Source organism: Drosophila gunungcola, chromosome 3R (assembly GCF_025200985.1).
Source record: "Drosophila gunungcola strain Sukarami chromosome 3R, Dgunungcola_SK_2, whole genome shotgun sequence".
In the NCBI taxonomy this organism is placed as follows: Eukaryota; Metazoa; Arthropoda; class Insecta; order Diptera; family Drosophilidae; genus Drosophila; species Drosophila gunungcola.
Genome location: NC_069139.1, coordinates 8,256,804 through 8,282,903, shown reverse-complemented (window position 1 = coordinate 8,282,903; position 26,100 = coordinate 8,256,804). Strand labels below are relative to the sequence as shown.

General features: G+C 42.7%; 1 protein-coding gene across 8 annotated transcripts; it reads right to left on the bottom strand.

Moving 5' to 3' along the window:
• Positions 1-938: 938 nt before the first annotated feature.
• On the bottom strand, positions 939-26,100 carry LOC128257354 (protein serrate). Of its 8 annotated transcripts, none has more exons than XM_052988356.1 (15): positions 25,517-26,099; positions 23,310-23,945; positions 19,902-20,019; positions 18,948-19,135; positions 14,660-14,714; positions 13,648-13,963; positions 10,178-10,311; positions 9,871-10,046; positions 9,007-9,253; positions 6,649-7,377; positions 5,743-5,952; positions 5,594-5,689; positions 3,961-4,332; positions 3,191-3,798; positions 939-2,686 (listed from the first exon to the last, which is right to left on the bottom strand). In XM_052988356.1, the coding sequence occupies exons 2-15, from the start codon at positions 23,556-23,558 to the stop codon at positions 1,931-1,933; spliced, it is 4,254 nt and encodes a 1,417-aa protein (XP_052844316.1). In that variant the 5' UTR covers positions 23,559-23,945; positions 25,517-26,099; the 3' UTR covers positions 939-1,930. The 8 variants fall into 8 exon arrangements, with proteins under 8 accessions (XP_052844316.1, XP_052844300.1, XP_052844324.1 ...); XM_052988340.1 differs by having other exon boundaries at positions 25,784-26,099; XM_052988364.1 differs by having other exon boundaries at positions 23,310-23,939; positions 25,784-26,099.

Here is a 26,100-nt window from a genome sequence, read left to right as displayed (position 1 = left end):
TCATAAGTCTTTATCAATTAATGTCGATGTATTAAAATCTTCGGTCATACTTCAAAAATACATTACATTTTTCTTGACCATCTGTGAATAGGATTTTAAAAAATAGAAGACACTCGTTTGCGTTTTTTTGTTAAAGAAAACCAATGCCACTTTAATCCGTTGAAATCCAGTTAAAATTGTTTGCCTTTTTTTCTGTGCAGAAACGAATATAAGAGGACGAGAGGCAGCCACAATCAAGCGAAAATTCCTGGCATTTTCTGCTTCATTAACAACACACTCATACAAGAGAACCCGGCCATTTCGTTTTGTTCGAGCGGAGTTTACCGCTGACGAAATTTACGCACGTTGGGTAAACCCCCGCCACCTCCTCTGCCCATCTGAATCCACCTCTTCGGGCCTTGATCATCCGCTGAGCTTAGTTTTGTGTGTCGGCCGGCTCTTTTTGGTATTTTAATTAGAAACCGAACAACGCAAAATGCATTGCTCGCTGGTCGATTTCGCTTTCTTTCCTCCTGGCCTTCTGATCTGTTTCGCCAGGTTCGCCAGGTTCGCCAGTTTCTACATTTGTACCCCGAACCGCGATCCGCGTTCCGAGATCCACTGGTGCTGTCCCCTGATTCGATCCGTTGTAGTGCCCAACTTGCATTTGGTTTTCACATTCAATTAGCGCATATTTCAAATGCGATCGCCGCAATCCCAGCCAAGCATATTTCTGTTCGATCCAGACAAGTCCAAATGACAGGAAATGCTTTCGATGGAAAAAAAAAACAAAGTCCTGCAGTCCATAACTGCCGTATGCCATAAGAACTTTTAAAGGTTCATTAAAAGTGGCAATGAAATGTTTTTTGAAAAAAAACAACATATTAAGAGATGGTTACTTACCAATTTAAGACACAAATTTATATTTCCCCTTTCCAAAAATAAGAAATACCAGCAAATTATCATGTATTTTACTATCTTTATTGATATTGCTTTAATGCTGCTAGATCAAAGGTAATATAATAAATAAATATTACTACACACATAGGTATAATACAATGCAAAATCGCTTGAATCTTATCCGGTTCCACAGCTACCTAACTACGGCCTTAAAGCTAAATTATTGCGTACAATTGCAAACAACTTTTAAAGTCTAACGCGTTGCGGCTGGGGCTTAGCTAAATTCTAGGTTGCTATCTATAGACAAAATACAATAACGGTAACTGCTAATTTACAGTATTTACAGCTTAAGCTAATACACCATATTGAGCGCGCCGATCCTAGATGAGAACTATATACAGCTTGTTCTAGCCAAGGAGTTGATTTCCTTAAAAATATCTATATATCTGTAAGTAAATGTAAATGCGCGCCTGGGTTACACTAAATATCACACTGTGTAGGATGTTCCTTAGCGAAGAGAAAAGTTCGGAATTATACTAGCTAACTTATTAATGCGTGGGTGTCCATAGCGATCTAGCTCTGCGGCAACAATTCCTTTAGCTCGAACCACAAAAAAAAAAAACAAAACGTTTTACTTAAAGAGAACTGAAAGTTATGGAATTAAGTGTATTTATACCTGTATTTGTAAACTCTAATGCCACTAAAAAAACTGGTTTCGACTTAAGATAAGATCAGGTACGCAAATAAATTTGCCCAAACTGAAAAACTTGATTAACTAGCAAGTGTTTTAAATTCGCTTGTGTACCTAATCTTACCCCAACAGACTTGAATGTAGGAAAGTTTGAGTTAGAAAAGTTCGATTAGTGATGGAGTCCCAGCAGAGCCACTTCGTTTGGGCTTGACCCGTAAGGCTAAATCGATTCCTAGCTTAAAATACGCTACTAATGCACTTGGAAAACGCGCCCGTGCTGTGGCAACTGGAACTTGAAGCTGGCTGTGGGCGGCTGGTTGGTTGCTTGATTGATTGATTGATTGATTGGTGAGATCACGGCTAAACCATCACAGTGGTGGCCAGCACATCGGAGCCCTCGTCGCCCGAAGAGGGTGGCAGGGACTTGCAGTTGATCGACCGCTTGCCAAAGTCCTTCCGCGGACTGTCCAGAGAGCCCACCGTGTTCTTCCGCATGTCCGAGTTCTGGGTCTTGTGCAGCAGGATCTGCGAGCTGCGCTTGTGGGCCTGCTTCAAGCCCGTGCTGGAGTCCAGTTCCCGCTCGAAGTCGCAGGGCGGGAAGAGGGGCTGCGATCGGTGCAGGGCGGAACTACTCGCCGCCGAGGCCGCCAGTTCGGGAGCGGGATTCAGACTGAGCTCCATGCCGGTGGCCGCTCGCAGGGAACTGGTGCTGCCCTTCAACGGATTCGTATACCTGCGCAGGTTCTCTTCGTTCTGCAGGTTATTCGACTTCTCCTCCTCGTGACGCAGTGCATCCAGCGAGGGCGTCAAGTTCATTCCCGAGTTGCTGCGATAGGCCAGCCGCTGCTTCCAATACAGACTGATGAACACCGAGAAACCCACCAGGACAATAAAGACGCCGCAGAGCACTCCGATCAGCAGACTGTGGCCCGATCCGTCGGCCACTCGGGCCGTTTCCAACTTCACCTCCACAATGGAGGTCAGGGCGGCCAGCTTGGCGTGCTGCAGCTCCAGTTCCTTGCGACGCTGGATGCCGTTCAACTGCCGCGAGCTCAGGAGTTCGCCCAGCAGGCCCACCGCCACCGGCAACTGGGGATCGTTCAGCCGGCTGGAGGACTGCAAATAAAGAGGGGATAAATTGTCAGGCTTGGTTTCGTTCGAAGCCTTAATATATATTTTAAGGGGTTTCTTCCATTTCCATTTTTCAGATATTTAAAAGAGAATTAATCTTGAATATTTAAATAAGATTGCACTATTATTTTAAGGAGAATCCAAAGACTTTTGATTTTCTGTTCGCTCAGAAAAAAGAAATCCCTGATTTAAAAACCTGCATTTAGGGAATAATGGACTAAACATGGGCCCAAAATATTTCTATTTCTATTATTCCTTAAATTAAGATTTTTATTTTAAATTCAATGAAATTTGTTTTCAGCTTGTAGTCTCTTATTTGTATTATCCTATAATACTTGAGCCATTTTAAGGTAGCTAAATTGTAGATAATTCTCACACTTTTTAGGTCATTATTTCCAAATAATATAGTTATATAAATATTATTCTATTTAGCTAATTTTGGCTTTTTATTGGGCTTACAATTGTTAACACAACTTATTGAGCACTTACCACAGTCAGTTCGACGGTGTCGTTGGTGCCCGTCTTGAGATCGCAGAGCACCATGAGCATGCCCTGCTCCTGGCCAGTGGCACTCGAAGGCTTTTTGACCAGCTGGGCAGCCAGTAGGACCCTCACCAGCGAGCACAGGCCCTCCACCGACGCCCCCTTGCCCACTCGCTCGAGGGCCAAGAGGATGGTCAGGCGGGCGCAGTTCTCGTTGACCACGGCTTGATTGGGCCAGCAGCTGGACTTGGCCGGAAGACTCGGAGGGGCCACTCGTCGCGAAGGTTCCAGGGCCCGGCAATCTCCGCGGACATTGCAGGGCGTTGATAGACATGTTTCGCTCAGTGCCGGAACACACACCTCGTGCTGTTTGCAAACGCCCGACAAGTTGGAGGACTTTGAGAGGGGATCCACCTTGTAGCAGTTGGGCAATCCACACCAGAGATTCGTGCAACGGGAGGTGCCGTTCTCGCAGACGCAGGCATTGCAGTTCTCATCGTCATCACTTCTGCCAGTCAAGGCAATGTCCAGCCAGTTTTCGCTTTGGTTCAGGGCGGTATAGGGGGAGATGGTGTTGCTCACGTTCAGGCAGGCGGACTTGGGATCGGAGAGCACTGAAAAAGATACATACAAAAAAAAACATATATATATATTAAATGCAAACTATAAAAGAAAAGCTAGAACTGTAACTGATTATTTGAATTAAATGCCTCTTTTATACTTTCTTGTTATTTCTGTATTGTTATAAAAAATATTTTGATTTAAAATTGACTTACAAATTTCACATCTAACTCCATGACGTCCCGGTGGGCAGATGCAGCTGTATCCACCGATGCCATCGATGCAGGTGGCTCCTCCCTGGCAAGGCTGTGGCGAGCACTCGTTCACATTGATGCGGCAGTCTGGGCCGGAGAATCCCTGGGCGCAGACGCAGCGGAACCAGCCCGCTCCCGACTCGCAGGTGCCGCCATTGTGGCACGGCTGTCCGCGGCACTGGTCAATGGCCTCGGCGCAGAAGAGACCCGTCCAACCGGGTGCACAGCGGCAGTGCGGCTGCAAAGCCTTGTCGGCGGCTCCGGGCATGCAGGTCCCGCCATTTTGGCACTGACCGGCATAGCAGCCTGTGGCCCGTTCCGAGCAGCGTTTACCTACACGGAGAAAAAAAAGAAAAGAAAAATGGTCTTAATACGAAACATCATGGAATATATTTTTCAAAATGTTTTATTATTTTTTTTTTATAGAATTAAGTGAAAACCCCTTAAACGAGCCGTTGTCTTACTAGCTTTTCTTCTTCTTAAACAAAAGACTTATGTAACGAACTGTGTGGTTCAGTGGGTTAAGTTTAGCTTACAATTTTTACTTTCTCTCAAACAAAAGACTCAGTACTCTATTCTATTCTATGTTGTTGGCAAATTGTTTGTGTGCAAAAATCGAAAAAAAAAACAAAAAAAAACCTATTTGGGAGTGTGGGATTTTTACTGCATAGAAAGAGGATTGCCATGACCGCTTGGCTTGGCTTGAACTAATTGAAAAGTAAAAGTGTGCCGACATAGATCGATGTGGCTCTGTCTGTATCTTAACTGTGGCCGAATCTATTTTCATTTTCTGTATCTGTGTCTGTGTCTGTGACAAAAAAGCGAAACGCGTGAAATATGCAAATCGCAAATTAAAAACAAACATAAATCATGGCAAAGGTTCGGCCTGGCTGGCGGTTGGCCCCCCTTGGAGATTGGAGCTGCCACATGTGGCAAATACATTCGCCGGCATCGACGACTGCGACTAACGCGCAGATAGTTTTTTAAAGCTTCGCATTCGCTTCAATTTGAGGCCGTAATGACTGCCGACTTTCAATGTTCAAATAAATGCGACCGACTCGTGTGTGTGAGAGCGTAGCGCTCTTAACGTGGCCAACACTCGTCTCGCGCCCATTTAAAGCCCCCAAGCGTTGATAATGCGCCAGTCAGCCAGTCGGCTTACAGCAGGTTTTTATGCCCTCTCGGAAGGAGAAGTAGCAAACACTATTTAGCAGGCTAGTAAATGGTAAACTTGTGTATTAAATTTGGTACAAAAGAATTGAATTTAATTGAATTGAATTGGCTAATGTTTATGATTATGTTTTTATGATTTCTGTTTGTGTTCAATTTTTACATTTTGTTACCTTTTTTAAATATTTGTTGATAATAAGGTTAATTTTATTTTTAGATTCCTACTTTAAGGGTATTTAGTGTGCGGCAAAACTCTGTTTTAGCGGCCTGCACTTGTTGCAACGCTCTGACGTTCACTTTGGCGGCCTGGCCGCTTAAAGCGCACCCGACTCAATGCGGCTCAGTTCGTCTCAGTTCAGCTGAGCTCATCTCATCGCATCGAATCCCATCGGATCCCATCCCATCGCAACCTGACGCGACTCACCTGTCCAGCCCGACATGCACTCGCATGTAAAGTCGCCGTCGCCGTCAAGGCAAATTCCCCCATTTCGACAAGGATTCGGCGAGCATTCGTTGAGATCTGCGGAAAGTTAATGAGTTTGCCGTCTTTGGCAGTGGATCGGGATTACTCACTGTGCTCGCAGAATGTGCCGGTGTGGCCCACATGGCACTTGCAGAAGGTGCCCACGTCGCTCATCTCGCAGCTGCCGTGTCCGCTGCAGGGCAGGCCGCTCGGCTTGGTCATCTTCCGCGCGTTTGTCGTCGTGGTTGTGGCAGAAGTGGTTGTTGTTGTCGTCGTCGTTGTCGCCGCTGTCGCAAGGCTGACATTGGCAAAGCAGCCCTCTGTGGAATTGGGGACATGATTAGGCTTATTATCGCAGGGTTACACTTCGAAAAATGGTCTGCTTTTGAGCGAAATATGAAATATTGACTCTAACAGAAAAATACAGTTTAATTTAAAAACTGCCAAGCTCTTGATAATCACATTAATGCATTTTCTTGAATTTTTTGTATGCTTTAACATTGTAATTATATTTAGTGCAATGTCAAATAATAATATAAATATATATATATAAATAGCCACTCAATAAACTTTAAAAGGTAAATAATATTAAGTAAAAAAATGATCTATTCCTTTTTTTTTAACTTCTTTAGTTTTTACTTCAATTGATCTTGACGTTTAATTCCTTTAAAAAATTAAGGATTAAAATTTAGAATCTAAAGAATTGGAAAATATTTCCCAAATGGCTTAAAAGGTAGCTCAGTTACCCAACTTCAATTGCAAAAGTACATTTAAGTGTTTGCCGATTAAGAAAAGTATTCAGTCCTAGCCAGTTATTGATATTCCAAGATTATAAATATTTCTTGACATGTCAATTATTATTTTCCAAGTGTATGCCCGAGGAATCACTCGTCCCTCGAAAGCCAACAAAAAGCTGGCAATCTGCGATTGATGAGCTTAATGATGTCTTCATCGGGGCGAGATCGGTGGTTCCCATGGCATCTCGGAGGTCTATCGTATTTATACTTGTTACTCACCGTTGCAGGGCGGCTGGGAGCAGAGTGGTCGCAGTTGCTCGCAGTGCTTTCCGGCTCGGTCCGGCGGACAGTGGCAGTAGTATCCTTCGGGCGTGTTCAGGCAGTGGCCCTCGAGACAGGGCGACGGAGTGCAGTTCTCTTTGGCCTCCTCGCACAGCGAGCCCGAGTAGCCCAGCGGACAGATGCAGTTGAACTTGCCCACCATGTCCACGCACTCGCCGCCATTCCGGCAGGGTGATGTGGCACACTCGTCGATGTCCGTCTCGCAGTCCCGACCCGTGAATCCGGCGGCACAGGCGCACCGGTAGTCGTTGACCAGGTCGATGCAGGTAGCGCCATTCCGGCACTGGCCCACACAGTCGTCCAGATTCTCGGCACAGGTCAATCCGCCCCAGCCCTCCATGCAGATGCAGGCAAAGGAGCCCGGCTGGTTGCGGCATTCCCGGGCATTGATGCAGGGTCCGATGGCCAAGGAGGTGGATGCCACCGCACTGGTCAGCGCAGCTAGTAAAGCGGAACTGCTCAGATTACTGCCAATAATGGCACTGGCCGTCGTGGTCAGCAGGGCGTTCGCCGCCACTCCGGCGGAATGCGGTGCCTCGCACTCGTTCACGTCCACCTGGCAGACCTCGCCATGCCACTCCGGCGGACACTCGCAGCGAAAGCCGCCGATTAGATCGACGCAAGTGCCACCATGCTCGCAGGGACCCCCGGCGCACTCATCGATATCTGAAAAGGGAAGGGGACATTCAAGCAGATTGTTTAAGTGCCATTCGCAGATAAAGTGAAAGCACTGAGGGAAAAGGATCGAGCTTAATAAAAACCATTTTAGGTCATAATTACTTATTGAAAGCTTAAATACTTATGACAGGGCTATAAAGGAGGCAGCTCTATTATTATCAGTTTCCTGTGCAAGAGAAGCATTGTTTTTCCATTGTCTATACTTGACTGAATTTAATTTTTAATTTTATTTTAATTACTTTAATTTACTAATCTAATTAAATTATTTAAAATGCAAAATGTTTTCTACGAATTTTATTGTTGCCATTTCGATGAGATTTGATTAATAAATTATTAGCTAACTCTATTGTGCTGCATTTAAATTTGAATTAAGTATAATATACTCTGATATATATGTGACTATTAAAAAAATGTATTTAAATGTAAAGAGAGTTTTAGATACTAAAACTCTTCTTGATTTTATAAGTTTTCTCCCGAGGCTTAGAACCAACTAGCTGATTAAAATTTAATGTTGACTCAAGAACATATTTTCTCCCCGTGAATGTGTTGATTTTGCTGATGAGCTCTCGAGCAGCAGAAGCTTGAGCAGGTGGCTCTTAGCCCGAGCTCAAGTCGTTGAACTGACTGGCGAATGGGCATGGGTATTGGCATTGGCAGTGGTGTAGGCAGCTTGAGCCTGCGTGCCTTTCTTATCGGTTGCCTGAAATCTTCAGGAGACTAAGACGCTTCTTGCTCCTTTCCCCTTTTCTCCCCTTTTCCCCCTTTTCCCCTTATTTTCCCTTTTTAGCAGCAAACACGCAACTCATTTGTTTGTGTTAAGGAGGGACTGATAAGAAGGGCACCCGAAAATAAAGTTTTGACCCTCGACTGGCCATTAGCCGCAAATAGGGTCAGATTGCCGATCAGCAGCAGTTTGGGAAACTTTTGACTTAATTAAGCATTTATGAAATCTAATAATTTCCCACGAAATGAAAACTTTTTAAAAGTAAAGTTCAAAACGTAGTCCTTAACATTTCTGTATTTAATGAAAACACGAAATTAATAATTTCAAGTGACAAAAAACATACTTTCAAGCCATTAAAGTTTCCATAAATAAAGTCGAACAATTGAAGCCCCTTAATTGACAAAAAAGTAACGTAAACAATACAAATGTAAATCCTTCAACGCCGACCCATTCGTTTTGGGAATGGCAACTCAATTAGCTTACGGCCTACGGCTGCATTGGCCAGCAAATAGTTTCTGGTGAATGTGTCGGTCGTGCTCCAATTGGAATGCAAAACCGAAGCAAACCAAATTCGCCGGACCACCGTGGCAACAACAATCATAATAAAAGGCAAAGCCGGCAACAATAACAGCCTGTGCGTGCTACGTTTCATTTCATTTCATTTCATTTCATTTCATTTCAGTTCGTTTCGCTACAGTCAAATGCGTGTGTGCTCAATTGCATGATCGAGCGGCAACATCGCCGCACCACAGCAACATCTACTACCTACCAACCAGTAACTACCAACTGCCAACAACCAACCGGCAAGTTCGGTAACTGGCCAGGCCAAAACCTATACTGAGCCGAGCTGTGGCTAATCGCGTGCTGCGGAATAAAATTAAATCAAAACTCACTTATTTCGCATGTCGGTCCCGTCCATCCGGCCGCACAGCCGCAAGTGAAGTCGGGGGTTAGTTGCTGCTGCAGCTGGATCCCCAGTCCCAGTCCCAGTCCCAATCCAGAGGAGCTGCTGCCGTTCTGCCCCTCCAGGCGCAGGTGCTCGAGGCTGCGCATTGAATTGCGTCGGCCCATCGGCCTGCCATTGGAGAAGCTCCTGCCGTGCATCGAGCGGTACACTTGCGATTGCGTTCGGTTCGTTGGCTGCAAGGAAAACATATTCCATAAAACATAAAAATATACTTAGCTTTAATTGTTATAAGAAATAAAATAAACCCTAATTTGTGTATATAGAAAATTCTTGAAATGGTAATAAGATACATTTATAAAAATGCATTTATATATTTAAGACTTTAATATAAATCAGTAGATATCTTCAGTAATAAGCTTTCTTTCTTTCTTTATTATTAAAATGACTTAGGCTTTTAATATTTAATATTTTTTTTATTGGCGTTTACTATTTAAGGCGACAAAATAATAAGATATTTACCTCTCTACATTAAAATACAATTTAATATATTTTTTTTATTGGCATTTTAGGAAATATTATATATACCTCTTGAAAGATAAGAAAATGTTGCATTTTTATATTCTTAAACATAAAAGCTGTAATTTGGCTTAGTTAAATGTTAATGTGTATATGCTCGAAGCTGTTTTATTATAACTTTTTTCCAATTTGGGTACTTATCCTACATATTTATTTGTTATTTTAAGGGGTCAATTTGCCCTGTTTTCTTTTTCAGTACCACCTAGATGAGTTATCCCGAACGTATTAAATTATTTTATGGCACTGCGAAGAAGTGCATAAATCGCGGACTTACCTTGAGCGTGCATGTGCCGCCGTTGCGGCAGGGTCTTGTGGCACACGGGTGCTCCACGATCTGGCACTGCTCGCCCGAGAGGCCCTCGGCGCATGTGCAACGGTACTTGTCCGGAGCGGTATTCTCGCAGGTGCCGCCGTGCTTGCAGGGTTCATGGGTGCCGCAGAAATTCAAATCTGTCCGGGGCAGAGCGAAACTATGAGTTATGAACCAGCTGGCGAATGCATCGCATCGATATTATCGGTGATACCCCCCGAGATCACACTACAAAATATCCATTTCCCGTGGTAATTGCCAGGTCACTTACCTTGGTCGCACAATATGCCACCCCAGTTGGTGTCGCAGACGCATTTCCAGGCGCTGCCGTTGCAGGAACCGTGCTTGCAGCCTGGATAGACCATGCACTCGTTGCACAACGGACCCCGCCAGCCAGGTCTGCATCTGTGGATTAAATCGGTCAGTGGTGATGAGTACAAGTCCATAAGTGCACTGCGAAATTGGTAAATGGAGCATATAGCACCCTGGCCGAGGGGTTAGCTCATGGGTGAAGGATTCTGCAGCTTGGGAAAAGAGTTGCCCCATGTAAAAGTGTAGCACTGATTACAAAATGGGGCATCGGAGACCTTGGCCGAAAGGTGATCGTCAGTCGATTGGGGTACGAGTCTTGAGAATCTTGGGAAAATACAGTCCAGCGAAAGATGATGAGTCAGTCGCATAAGAGTAATTTGATTACTAAATAAGGCGTAGATGATCCTAGCCGAAAGGTTAGCTTAATGCGAGAAAATATAAGATAGCATTTTGATGTTATCTGAAGCTTGGGAAGATATTTAACCAATGAAGGTGAGACTACACGAAAGATACAGAGAATCACTTGGAAACCTATTCTGCGGGAAAAAATGGGAGAAGAGAACTCGGCAAAATAGGTAAAGTAATAACATTATGTGTACAATGGTAAAAAAAAAAAACCTAGATAATCTAAATATAAATCCAAAGTTTAGATTTTGGAAAATTACTGGGAGCAGTACCAGAAGAAATTATTTTAGCAAACAAATAAAATGAAAATATTATTTTTAAACAAAAACAGAGTACAATGGTACATAAAAATAAGCCCTTTTTATGGGCTATTTGCATTTAAGGAAAGCCTTTGCTCTGAAAAACTCCCAATAAACCTGCCTTAACTGTCTGATGTCGTGTTAATGTAAGATAGCTATCCAAATAAGTATTTTATGGCAATCGTAGAAATCTAAGAGAACACAGAAGGTTATCTGCATCTTGGGAAAACATTCCCCATTATTCATTCAGCGATTCATTCGGCTCTGGTGTTTCCTTACATTTCAATTTGGCCTGGGAACGCATTTGACTCTGGCCAACCACCGAATTGGGTCACTCTGAACTTTGGCCTTGATGCATCAAATGCTAAAGTGGCAGTGGCAATGCCAGTGCCTATTTGGCCACCTCAGCAATTGCCGTTCCTGCTCCAGCTTGGGGCAAAAACTACGATTTTATCGCCGCAACACGCCAAAGTGCAGCGGGATCAAAGTTAGCCAGCCTGGGGCAACGGGCATCGAGCATCGAGCATCGAGCATCGAGTACAGGGTATCGAGTATCGAGTTATCGCCCGGCGAGGTGCTAACTCTACAAGCTCCGGGCGTCACGTCATGCCCGGTGATAGTCGACATCGCCGTTCGATGTCGGTTATTTATGATTTCATTAAAACGGCAGCCTGTGTTGCTATCTGGCCGCGAATCTGCGGCTCTGGCTCTTCTGGCCCGGCCAGCAAATCGCAAATGGGCCAGCAACGTGCAAACAGCAAAAGTAATTTTTCTTCTGGCTTATAATTGTTGCGGCGGAGCGGAAATCTGCTGACTTTTGATGTTTTCTAGGCCACACTAATTATTGCTATTTAGAACCAGGACGAGACGAGGTGGACGGAATGGACTGCAGCTGGAGCTGGAGCTGGAGCTGGAGGATTGGATGCCTGACAGAGCATCATGATGCAGTCGAGAAATGCAATCATGGCCGCCGGCTCACGTATTCTGTGTTACGCTCGAACATTAACAACGGCAACAACCACTGTTGCCGCTGCAACTGCAGCAACTATTGCTGCTGCTGCTGCTGCTGCTGCCGCTGCTGCTGCTGCTGCAACTGCAAATGCAACAGGAACAACTGAAGCACAAACGTTTTTTCGTGCTGCGGTCTTGGGACGTGGATATGCACAGCAAGAAATTTGGGGTTGGTTAAAAATGACAATCATAAAATAGAGTTTTTATATTACTGAATTGTTTCGATTATAAGGACAATATATGAAAGAGGATTAAACTCATAAAAAAATTAATATTTAGATTTATACTATTTTAAAATGATGAATACATTTATTTTAGAAGTAGATTGGCTTAAATTGTAATTTTTTAAAACATGTTTCTGAAAATTACAATGTCTCAACAAAAACAAAAAAAAACAATGGAGAAAAATTGATCATAAAAATCTTCTTATATTTTTTAGCGTAATGTTTTAAACTTTATTATTTGCAAAGAATCTTTGTTTATTTTTGGACACAGATTAAAAGATGTGTAAACACAAAATTTATCTTTTATGTCAGCTCATAAATGATTTTACATTTTTGCACTGTATTTAAGGCCGAAGCTCTTGCTGTGCCAGTCGCTCCATGTTGCCATCGTCTGTGCATGACCGCTCCAAAGGGGCGGACTGAAAATACTATCCAAGAAAGCAGAGCAGCAGGAGGAGAAGGTGAAGGAGAAGGAGAAGGAGGAAGAGGAAGAGGAGGAGCTCCTGGCCCGATCAGCATTTGGCCATCGTGCGGGCGTTTGATTAGCCTGCTCTCTGGCCGGGAATCGCATTGGCACTGGCACCGGCACTTGATTGCAGATTATATGGCTGGTTACAACTTTATAGCACTCGGGTTATCTCCCAAATGGGCAGTTACCGAGTGCGAACAATTTAATAAGGAATGCGGATTGATTGGGAAGTAAAGTCGATTGGATCAGTGCAATGAAATCTGCAGCTCTTTCACATTCAATTTGAATGGCAGTGATGGGAAAATTTACATTTTGTTTACACTAAAGCGACTAAAGAGAGAGAGAGAAATTGAAGAAACTTTATATTTAATAGGTTTTGAGAACATCTAAAGATGTTTATCGCTTGCTCATAAATGTTTTATATATCTACTATACAGAATTGCATAACTGCGTAACTTTTGTCTGTGATATAAGCTAGGAAGCCACTGAAACGTTTAAGATTTCTAGGACTTGAAAAAACTTGAAAAGACGGTATAAATAGAAGTTTCCATAATTAAACCTCTAGAGATTTGCATTACCCATCGACTGATTGGCATTTTGCTGAGAAAAACACTGCCAACTATTTCACACATTTAGCCTCGAAAAAAAGAGTTGGAGATGTTTAAAAAAAAAAAGGCAAAAGCCGATAAAAAGAGCCCCATGTGAGCTATGTAGAACCCATTTCTCTGCCACCGATCTCGCGCAAAAAGAAAAGAAATCCACTCTCGGCCATTATAACTGTGCGACTGAGTGTGAGTGTGAGTGTTAGTGTGAGTGGTGGCTGTCAATCTGGCGACTTCGAGGCCAGGGCCATTAAGCCGGCCCCAAAGTTTACGGGCGGCCATATGCAAAAAGTGCAAAAAGTGTCATAATCACATCGTTAAATGGGGTGCCAGGGGGTCGTAATTACAAAGGTGGATAAAGTGAGGTGAAGTCAAATAAAATAGTAGATGGTAGATGGAGAAACAGGTATGCTACTTACTCGCATTCCCCCGGACGATCGCACTTGCCGTGGACGGGGTCGCAGCCGGTCTTGCAGATGGCCTCCTCGCAGTTGACGCCCTGCCAGCCATTCAGGCAGAGCTTCTGACCCTCGGAGCCGCAGGCGTAGTGACCGAACTGATCGTCCCGCGGACGGCAGAAGGTCGTGCAGGTCGTGTTGTAGTAGGTAACGGCGCATTGCACCCGGACACGGTAGGTGATCCGCGCGTTGCGCCCGATGTGGTCCAGCGTCTTCCACTCCGGCGACGGCAGTATCACGCCCGAGTATGATGTTTCCTCAATTAACCTCTCCGCATCTGCATTTCATTTGGGTGGAGTTGGGTATTTGGTTTTAGGTTTTTGGTTTTCGGTTTTAGATTTGGAGGCGAGCGTGGCGTGGCATGACAATTGTTGTCGTTGTCGTCGGATTCATCGTTGTTGGTGGCATCAACGTTGGCGTTCCAATGGAGCAGAGGGGCCATGAGGAGGTGGAAAGTGGGCAGGAGAATTTAGTCAGTTGTTGGCACCATTTCAAGCGCTTAAGGGCACACTCAGAGAAATCAAAGCTCTGAGTAAAATGTATGAGATATGTTATTTTGAGTTAACAAACAACATTAATCACTAGTCAATTATGTTACTTGTAATTGTTAAAAAAATCAATAAAGCAACCCATTCTTTATTAAATTTTGTAGGCTTTAACAAATGCCTTATTAGGATTCAATCTAAATAAATACTTTATTTAGTGTTGTTGTGTTAAGAATAATTAATGAAATTTTGTTTGTACCTGAAAGTCTTTTAATTTTTTTGGCTGTATTAAATAACTTTACTTTACATTAGATTTTCTCTGAGTGTGTCCGCCTGCGTCTCCTTTTGCTAATTAAGCCAAATGCCTGGCTGGCAAACAATAACGAGCAGCGTGCAACAAGCAGCATGCAACTAGCAGCTTGCAATGGGCAACTTGCAACAAGGGGCTGTGGTAACGAGCACAAGTCTGCAATTGCCACCGCACTTACCTGGATAGGATGTGTTGTACATATCCAACGCCTGCAGTATCAGCGTAAACGACTTCTGTAATTGAACGTGGAGAGAGAGGAGGAAAGGTGGCATTTAGTTTGGAGCTTTCAAGTTTGACTCTGCGCTGACGCTAATGGACAGTTTAATCTCAGGCTGCCCGCCATGCAAATGAAGACAACGCAACGGCCGACAAAAACAAACAAACAAACAAACCAACAGCCAAACAAAAAACAAACCAACCGACGAACAAAGCGATCAGACAACAAACAAAGCGCAGCAAAGCAAAGCTAAACACTTTAATTTCACGCAGGAGAAGCGGACTTTCTAAACAGACTTTGTGCCATGTCCATGTCGCTGTCCATGGCATTGCAATTGGCCAAAAGAAAATGCGAAAAAGAAACACAGACACAATTCTCTTTGATTTTTTGATTTGTTTTTTTAATGCCCTTACAGGAAGAAATTTTTATTTTAGAGGAGGGTATGTGAAGCTATTATTTTTATATTAGCCAATTTCATAAAGTTGATACATAAATCACAAACAAATGCCACTTACTAACTTTTATTTTTTCTGCTTTTAAAATGCCAACACAAATCATCTTTATGAAAACGGTGTCTTCAATGTTTTTAAGGTTGGAGAAACTCTTATCATGATAACAACAGCTTTATTATACGAGCTAGTTCCTCTGTGACTTTATACTAATCAGAAATTGTGTATATTTACAAGACTAATTAAATACAAATATTAGGAGACAACGTGTCAAAGTAATGCCTAAAATTGTTAAAATAAAAAAAAAACCAGGGAATTAATAAATATCCTAGAGCATTTACAACTTCGACTATCAAAGGCTGGATATTTCTTTTGATTTTTTCAACTCCTTCTTTGCAAGGGCCTATAAAAATTGAAGATTCGCTGTTTCTTGTAATTTGCGAGCCGAGCGGCCGTAGAAGATTTCTCGTTGGGCAGAAAGCAATTAAACGTCGACGATGTCTGGATGCCGCCGCTGGATGCCAGGAAATGCTCATTTAGCAGTGGGAGGCGGTCGCCAAGTCGACGCCCGAGGGGCGGGGCAGCGGAAAGGGGATTCCCATGTAATTGCCCCGGCGACGCGACACTAAATCAGTCCAAAGCAGACATTGCCTAATTGCAGTCGGATCAGTAACATCAGCGACAACAACTTGACACAGTTTGCAAATCCATCCGTCTATAAATTGGCCAGCCTCGGCTCAAATTTCCATCTCCATTAAATTGCCACGCATTGATATATAGTAACGCCATCGAATGGTTGCCATTTCAGTTCTGTTCCGGGCTCGAGCTAAAATCATGATCGGTCTGACTATACGGATATATATGGCGCATGGCAATTCCAGCGGAAGTATATCAATTGAAAATGGCGTTGTATTTGGTTTTGGATTTCGTAAACTACAATATGCCAGACAGACACGAGCCAATGGGAGGGATGTATGAACTATTTTAATAAAGATGGTATAAATAGGTATAAAATGTTTCAAAAGCCATATTTGCACTAGCCAGAGGAAATTTATTTTCTTTATTTTGAAATATCATTCAAATGAAGTAGCATTTAGCGAGACATTTTTTAAGTCAGTGAATTGGCCACCGAAATGTTTACACAATATGAAGAACCTTGTACGTAGCGCTTTCATTAATGAAAGCCATTGGCGTACTGGTTACCAAAAGTGTTTCGTTTCGAACAAATAACTTTTGTGGGGATAGCAAAATGGATCAAAGGCCCACGAAGCAAAACACACATTTTATTATATTTGGGCAGTCATTCATTGATCTTGAGCGAAAAGTGGAACACAGGCACCACAAATACCACTCGAGATCGCTCAATGGCTGCGCACGCGCACTCCAGATCTTCAGGTCTTTTTTGAAACTTGGAACTTGGAAAATATTGTCAAGTGAAATTCGTTTGTGGCTGCCATCTCGAATGTTTCAGGTGGATATGGATGTGGATGTGAATGTGGATGAGAGTGGGGCCCCCAGGTGAAGTCGGTGTTTGACAGTTACATCGAAGGCCCGCCGATGTTATGATGTGTGCTCTTGAGGCTGCGCTCAAGTATTTCCTAAGTCATGTTTATGAGTCTTAACATGCCATTCACTCAATCAGCAGCCGCAGAAGAAGTCATTCAATAAAAAGTGGGACAATTCCGACCATATCGGCAGCTCTTTTTTTCTTCTTGATTTTTGTCTTTCGGTTTTTTGAAGATTTTCATAAGTTTGTGAAAGGTTTCTTGAGGGTGCCTCGCAGACTAACCGACTGACAGACTAACAGACGAACAGACTGACTGACTGTCTGCAGGCGAATATTATGCTGGCAGTATGCAGAATTTGCCGGGTTTCGTTTGCTTTTGGGGCGCCCAGTCACAGTTTCGGCTCAGTCAGTCACATGTGAGCTAAGTGCTGAGTGCTGAGAGCTGCAGAGTCGGGGAACTGAAGTAAAAAGCACTGGCAAAGGCACAAGATTAAAGCGAAACCAAAGCGAAGCGTAACGTATCGCCATCGCCATCGGCCGAGCGACAAGCGCGACAAGGTAATGTTCCCACGAAACAGGTTGTCCGCACTTCAGGCCACGACTTGGCTTTCGGTGGGGCACAGACTGGGGCATGCGGAATGGAGTATGGGGTATGGGCAATGGTGGAGGCACAGAACAGGCAGCCAGACCCAAGCCCCAAGCCCAAACCCAAGCCCAAGACCAAGACTAAGACCAAAACCAAGACCAAGACCAAGAGCCGGCTCTGACGCATGCCTGCTCCCCCGCCACTGCCAGTACCACTTTTCCATCATTACCAGGTGCCCCTGCCTAATGTAAACGGCGGCGCATGCGCATGCCGACGTCGACGTCTGCGTCTGCTGCAAATTCTACTGCACTCGAAAAATAATTAAATTAATTTGCCAATCAATTACGAAAAAGGTTTCTTTGTGAAGCCCGTAATAATGCATTAAAGTTTATGTTGTGTACAGAAGTGTTTTAAAATATGTTGAAGCACTACACATTTATATTACTTTATGTAGTCTTTACAAAAAAATTACTAAAAAGAAATAATAGTACTTTATATTCTAACATAAACTAAAGAAGGTTGATTGAAATTTAAAATTACCAAAACCCCCTTATGAAAACTACTAAGCCTTAAATTGTTATTATTTGCGTTTTAGGAATTCAGCAACAACTAGTATTACAATCTATTCTTTAACATTTATTTTAGTCTGTAAAACAATTTAAATATTTTTTATGTAGTATTTATTATAATATTTCTGCTTGTAAAAAAATTTTTTTTTCACTTTTGTTAAAAAAATGCATATATTTAAATTAATTTTTAACAAAAACCTTTTGTCCAAGTGCTCTATCGTACTGATCACAGTCGTATTAGTTTGGACACCGATCTGGCCAGGGAGTGTAATTGTTAACCAAGTTAGCTTTGAACACCACCAAAACAGCAGCAAACAACGGGCAGAACAACACCCGTGCATAACAACGAAATAAAAACGAAATGAAAACGAGCAAAAGCAAAACTTTAATTCAATTCTGCGACTACACCCAGTCAGGTTACATTTTTACCTTAGCCGAGTTAAGAGCGGACCAGGCCACGTTTTATTTGTGTCTTATTTTTACGAACCGTGTGTTCAAGATGTTTTTTTTTATTCCTTCCCAGTTTGGCAGTCATAAGCCCGCATTATGCTCACTTAATTAACCGAAAGCCGCTTACGAGGTGCCCGGCAAAGAAGTATAAAACATGAAACACATTTTTTAATTGCTTTTTTTTCGGCTACTGCCGCGAGAATCTCCGCAGAGGCAAGATGACGGGCTGAATGGCCAAGGGTTTTGGTGAGCTGTTCGAATTGAGTAAGCCAAGCCGCATTTGGTGCTAGTTTCACGCCCCTTGATTTTGTTGAACCAAAATGCCCACGCTGGAATTTCGGAGACAGGAAGTGAAGATAATCTCTTCGATGTGGAAATCCCCCCATAGACTATGCCCCTCTGTTCTTTTTTTTTCTCCCAGAAATATATGTTCTTATCAATCCGGCACGAGTTCGGCTCATTCACATTTCTGCTGCCGGCTCGACGACCTTATCGCATTCGGTTCAGCTTGGCTGCCCCACAGGCGGAACCGCAGCGTTGCCTCTATCCAGAGTCGAAAAACAATAATGAAAGCCCCCTGCAACAACGACGAAAATGAGAGCTCGTGCCAAAAGCGTGCGTCTTATTTGGAGTAGGGAGGGGGCGGGCAATATGGGTTAAGATCTGCTGGGAACTGCACTTCACTTACCGTCCATCGAAACGTAAAGGGCAACACAATGGCTCCCACACCCGGATCGCTGAGCACAAAGCTGGAGCCACCCAGTATCTTGGTGGTGGCGTTGCCAAACGAACAGCCCGTGGATATGCTGGCACCCTGCTCCGTGGTCTGGTACTCCTTCAAACACAGCCGGAATGCCGTCGTGCATGGCGAGCAGCCTGAAATTAGAATTCCAGCACGGGTTATCACTCTTGCGAATAAACTATATACTATATACTATACTATAGACACGCCTAGTTCGCTGCCAGAGATTGCATAATATAAATAAAAGAGAATACAGTAGTACATGGTAAAATATGCAGAGTGCAAATTCTGCTGATAGGCAAACAGCAGCCTTGACCGCCTATTTCGGTGGCTCAAGATAAGAAATATCAGAAATAAGAAGTAAGTAGTAGTGGTGGCATTTGAATTTCAATAAAAATGTTTTTATTGTATAAATATCTTTGAAATTAAATAATTTTGGTTGCTGCCTAATGTACATCTGTTAAGTTAGTATATTTTTTTAAGCACAGAAATACTTTGTAGGCAGTAAATGATTAAAAAAAATGCACACACACACACATGAAAATAATAAAAAAAAATCTTTATTAATAAACTAAATAATTTAAGTTAAATAATTAGAATAAAATAATTTAAGTTACTGCTTAAAAAAATCTGTTAGGTTAATATGTATATTCAAGCACAGAAATACTTGGTAGGCAAACTCCCACTTGTTTGACTGCAAAATATGTTTAATCCATGGGCTTTAAATTTAATACTCAAGAAATGAAAATAACAAATATACAATTGTATGTAATCCTTCCTTAAGGTATTACAAAAATGTATACTTCACATTAATTTATTTTTTGTATGTCCTAACTTTCTTTGACTGGTGAACTCGCATAAAAAGCATATATCTCACAGTTGGCGTGTTAATAAACTTACCTATCGTCTTGGTGGCCCTTAGTTCCGCTGGCATGCCGCAGCAATAGCCGTTGAGAAGATGGCTGTTGGTATTTGAGATTTCTAATATTTCCAGCTCGAAGTTACCAGCTGCGGATATCTGTAGTGAAAAACATAAACAAAATTATCGTAACTGGCAGTACATCGTACAACGAAAACAAGCGCTTCTCAGATCTCAAATCGTTCAAATCAATCATGACCCATAACGAAGCCCCAAAAAAGAGTGAATCCCAATGGCTGTACCCCTCCTCCTTCCTACATTCCAAATCGAATAATATGCTCAACACTTTATGGATCTGATCGGCTGTGATCCCAGCTCGTTCGCTGGTTGTAAAAGCTAATAAGCCACCTAGGGCGCTCTGATTGGACTGCGGTAGAGGTTTTAATTAAAAACAAAAATAGATGGATCGATACAAGATACAAGAGAGGAAAATCAGAAGACCGAGGTGAGCACCGTAAAAGTGGTAGGCAAATGAAAGGAGCCTGATAAATCTGGCAGCAAATGAAACACGAAAATAATGAGAAATATTTTCCACACACAAAGCGGCTTAACTGTTCGGTTTGGGTCACTTAATCAAACGAGATATCCAGCAGTTTGTATAATTTAGAATGCCTTTGTGTGCCAGCTGGAATCCGTAGCCGTAGTCGTAGCAGTGGCCATATCCCCAAGTGGCCACAAATCAGTGGCCCATCGATAGGAGCATTTGCCATAAAATTAATAACACATTAGATCGCCGCTCTTTCACTCGAACGATTCAACGATCGAACGCATCTGACAAATGGCGCATAAAGTTTAACTATTCTCCGCCAAATCGCTTATCATAATTTAGCCAAGATGCTCTTGCACTTGGAAGCTGCATCTTGGCCATCAACTTTGTATTTTAAGGTTCATTACCAGGCTGCGGATGGGTTCTGCTTGGCCAGCGGAAAATATGCTAATGAAAACTCTTAGCCCGCTGGCTACTCCTGCTTTTATGGTTTCATATTTCAGTGAATTTATTGTCATGGCTCTTGGTAGCTGGCAGTGTTGATAAGTTTATTAGAAATAAATTGCAATTTAGCCGAGCCTCTTGGCTAACGGCATCGGCATCGGTATCGGCCAGTTTTCAACTCACCTGCAGCTGCAGTTAGAGCATCGGCGAAAAAAAAGGAAAAATATATAAATAAAGGCCGACAAAAAGCAAACTTCAGGTTGAAGCCACATGCATTGTTGATCATGCCATAGATCAATCAAATGCAGGTCCCCCACGAACCCCTTCTCATTCTCGGCCAATTTCTGTTCGGTTTCTCTTGGCCTTTTCTTGTGATTTCCTTTTGTTTGGGTCTCTGACTTCGACTTCGACTTCGACTTTGACTTCGACTACAACTGCAACTCCGAATGGGAGCTCAAACTGATTGGATTCTTGGCTGTCGTCGATCGAGAGATTTTACCAGCAACCGGTTCGGGCTGCTTACTATTTATTTATCACATTTCTTGGGGCAGTGCTCCTGCTCCTCATTCATGGGGCAGGTGCATCCGCTAATATTCCGGACAAACTTTGACGTAATCAATTCGATTAGATAAGCCAGGAGAAATGCCTGAGGAATTAGTGCTGCGGCGCCACATGTAAACGGTGGAAGTTTTAATGAAGCCAACGCACGAAGTTAATGTGAAATTAAATTTTAATTAAACAAAACGAAAACGAAACCTGGCCATCAACGTGGGAGCCCGTTTTGCCAACTCATCTCTGGTTTTGGGCTTTTTATGCATATTTCGCAGTCCGTTTAATACGCAGCTTATGATCAATAAATGTCAGCTCAAATGAGAGAGATCTTCTGCCGCTTTTTGGCATCCCGACTTGGCCGAGTAACTGGGTTAATTTCAACTGACATGGGCCCATGTGAACCGAGGCGATATGATCGCAGTTTCGGTTGTCTGGTTGTCTGGTTGCCTGGTTGCCTGCTTTTCCCTGGAAGTCGGCCATAAATCGCCGCTACAAAATATTTAACTTTTATTTACTTCATTAACAACTAAATAGTTGCAGTCGGATCGCTGGACCACTGCTGCCGGCGACTTTTATCGCCTCGCTTACCCTAAATCAATGCAATCCCCTCCTCCGAGTAGACAAATGTGTGTAATCAATTTGATTGCCCCACGGTCGGCCACTCTGGATAGCCTCCTCGGATTCTAATGACTGGCTCTTGGGATCGCGCTGGCGTATTAATCAAATTGTTGTTAAGGCCCCTCGCCAACTCCCTATAAGTTCCCGGCCAACGATTAATTTTTATGTATTTCTGAACCGTTGGCTGCCGTTGCTTCTCCAACTCTGCCACTTTGCCTGTTTAATTGCCGCTTGGGGCATCTCCGCTGGCATCTCAATACATGTTTAGGCACTTTGTGTAACACTTTATGACGGCTACACCCCGAAAACTCCGGCGTCTCCCGACTACCGTTGCGGCCAACCATGTGGGAACCATTTCGGAGAGATGGTTTTCGGAGATAGCACGGCCCACTAATCTGGCGAATCAACTACGAGGGGTCCTCGATCCAATCCTATTAAGCCTTTGCCGGGAATTCTTAGTCAGAGTTCTTTTTATAGAAACCGTAGAATGACTTTATTTAAATACCAGTTTAATGATTGAAACTTTTGGGGATTAGTATAACCAAGTTCAGGTACCAAGTTGCTAGATGGCATTTAAGCAAGGCATTAAAATATATTGCCTATAGTTGGTTGCTTAAAGTTAATGTTAACAACTTAATTTTTCAAGGAAAAAAAGCCGGAAAAATCATTTACACATTAATGTACAAAATCTTATTGCCAAATCTTATCCAATGAAAAGTAATTTCAGAATGTTAAACGTTTCTTGGTAGAATACCGGTAAAATTAATTAAATTTAAAAAAATTTTAGGAATTATAAAACAGCTCTTCAAGTAATAAAAAAAAAATTGTAAGTCAATATTTGTAAATTACTTTTCCATCCTGAAATAAGTTAACTTATAGTTGTATCTCAATACAGTTTATACTTGAAAAAGAACAAGCTATCTCACTAAAAAAATGTATTAAAATTGTGTAGTATTTTATTTGTTTATAGGTTCTAAGAAACTTCCTTATATTTGATTTACTGCTTTTCGGAAATTCCAGCGTAAAAACTCTCATTAAACACAGCTCATTCCGATGTGGATTTGATAAATCACTCAAATATAAACCCAAATCATCATTATTTACGTCCCCCATCAAAACTTTGCCCTTAGCCATTGCCAATTCACATGGGTTGAATACACTTTTTGTTTAATTTTTTTTTTTGGTTTGCTTCTTTTTGAGACACTACACCCGCATGTATTTGGATCTGGGGCTTTTTTCGATTATTGCTTTGGGGCTCGATCGCTTTTTGCATGTTGGTTTTGCTTACCTTATGGACTAACAGTATTAAAATTAAAGCAATTAAGTTGCAGGCAGACTTTAATGATCGACAATCGCGGATCGGCGATGGCAGGGTCGCGATTTTGAGTTCCCGGTGCCTCGGACGCTGCCTTTTTGTCGCCGTCGTTTTGGACATTCTCAGGCTGTTGCTGTCTGTTGTGTTTGCTGCTTCTATTGTTGATTCCGCCGACGATGATGTTGGTTTTCGCCGAAAATGTTTCCTAAACATTTTGTACATTCTGGGGGCGTTTGCGAGCGTGATGCTGGTCGGGATCTAGATGGAGTTTGTTTTGGATTCACTTTGGATTTGCCACCACTCAATGTAAATTCGTTGGGGCAGCCTTAATTAGCCCATGTATGCAGATTTTTGTGCCTTTGTCAAAGCATTCACTACACTTGTTCTGGGCGGCACTGGTCGTATTCTGGATGCTGAATCATTTTCTCTACTTTGCTTTTGCTTTTGCTTTTGCTTTTGTTATTGTTTTTTGTTTTTGTCAATGTTGTTATCACACAATTATTTATTATTTATATGGGCTTTAGCATGTACTTCTCGTTTGTTTTGTTCACACTTAACAATTCCACTTGATAGGCGATTTTGTTTTTGTTGCTGTTGCTGTTGCTGTTGCTGTAACAATTGTCGAACGAAATGGAATTGAAACGGGCTGCGGAAAATCTATTTCACTGTGCATCATCAACGCTAATTGACACGCAGTTGCAGTAGCAACATTGCTAGTGGCAACAGCAGCAGCAGCAGCAGCAGCATCCGCAACCGCAGCAACAAGTGCCACCAGAGACCGCAGCAACATTTACTTTAGCAAAGACCGCAAAAGCGGCAACGTGCAGCAAATGCAAATGCAATTCAATTTATGTTAATTTAACGCTGTTGCTGGTGGCTGCTGCTGGTGCAGTTGCTGCTGCTGGTGCTGGTGCTGCTGCTGCTGCTACTGCCATGGAGCCGTGTCTTTGGCCACAAACAATTTGCATCTTGTGCGCATATTAATTTACAGATATTTTCACTCTTGTCCACATTACTCATTCTTCCCCCCCCCCATCCCGTGGCCTTTGGCATCCCCCCTTCTGCCCTGTTGGCTCCTGCTCGGGTGTTAATTGTCCATTTAATTAAGTAATTTGCTTGGGGGCCTCCTCCCGGCTTTGGCACGAAACGGAAGTCGTTGACTTTGAATCGAAACCCAGATGCTGTCGCTAATGTTGCTCATGTTGCTTTTGCTGTTGCTGTTGTTGCTGCTGATGTTGCTGCTACTGGGCATGACCGGAAGTGGCTTTTGCAAGTGGATGATGCAGCTCAACCTCCCCTTAAACTCCCCATACTTTCACTGCTTGCTCTTTGCAATTTGCAAAATACTGAATGAACTGCTGGAGGCCCTAAAACTATGGCATACTCTATCTCTATTATTGCTACACTAAAAGCTTCCATTACAATTTCCCTCTTGATATAGTCTGATTTATCAAATAATTGTATAAGCGGTAGTCTTGAATGAAACGATCTGAATAAGCTGTGGACCATGCTAGGCTCATAAATCTTAGCACATGTTAAATGATTGAATGTGAGTCGGTGCATGAGCGTTTTCATCGCTCTCTTGATCAGGGGCTTTTCCCATGCACCCATTTAGAACCTTACTTACTAACTGCACTATCTCTCTTTTCTTTCTCTGCACAGATAAAAAAAATAAGTAGTTTAATATTTATTTTAATTTATAAAGGTAGTGTTAATAAACCCACTTTTAAATATCTATGCCAACAATATGTAAAAACTAATTTTTATTCAAAAAGATTTTTATATACTAAACCACGGATATAGTTTTATCAATTTGTATTCAAATTTCCATAAATTTTCTTTCTGTGTGCCCATTAATATTAATCGTATTATCGTCGTGCATTATGAACTAGTTGGCTGTTTTCATTCTTTCTCTCTTTCACTTGGCATGTTTCAATTCCACTTCACAGCCTGTGTTTGTGTCCCTGTGTTTTGGCTGTGTGCGTTATCAATGGAGCACACTGTGGCCACCGCCGATTACCGATTCCCCGGTATGGCCCCACTCGTTTTCGCATATTCACATTGTTTGCACTTTTACTTTTCGCCTTTGAATAAACACAATTTTTTAACGGCATTGTATTTTGATGTATTAGTGTATTGTATTTAATTGAAAGGTATTTATTTCCGTTTTCTTTGCTCACACGATCTGGTCTCAGGAGTTAATCACACACACACACACTCAACGAAAATGTCGGCTGATTGTCGATCTCTCGATTTGCTTTTCTTCCACCGAGCATTTCAGTTGATTGCTCTTCATCATTTTGTTGTAATCAGCAAGCAATTTAATTCGATTGCGGCACATTTAACACTTTCACAATTGTTATTAAATCGGTGTATGGGTATGGGTTTGGGTTCAGGTTCGGGTTTGGTTTTGGGCTCACAATAATCCAATTCGAGGAGGGGTTTACCGTTTACCGTTGGCAGAAAAGGGGCTCATCACCGCTCGAAGCACGTCGATCGACTAAACGCGTTAACCGAATCCTGCGGCATTTCCAGCCCTCGAGCAGCATCCACGGGGCGGAGCAAGTCACGCGAGAGTACGACTGTTGTGGTTTTTGGTGGCGGTGGTGGTGGTGGTGTTGGTGGTGGTGGCTGTCTTCGGTCTTAAGAGAGCTCGGTGTGGCTTGGTCTGAACCACCGAAACCGCTGCAAAGTACGACGACGAGTACGACTTCCGCTGAGTGCTGCGTGCGCTTCAGGCTTCGACTGGCGACTGATTGCCGCT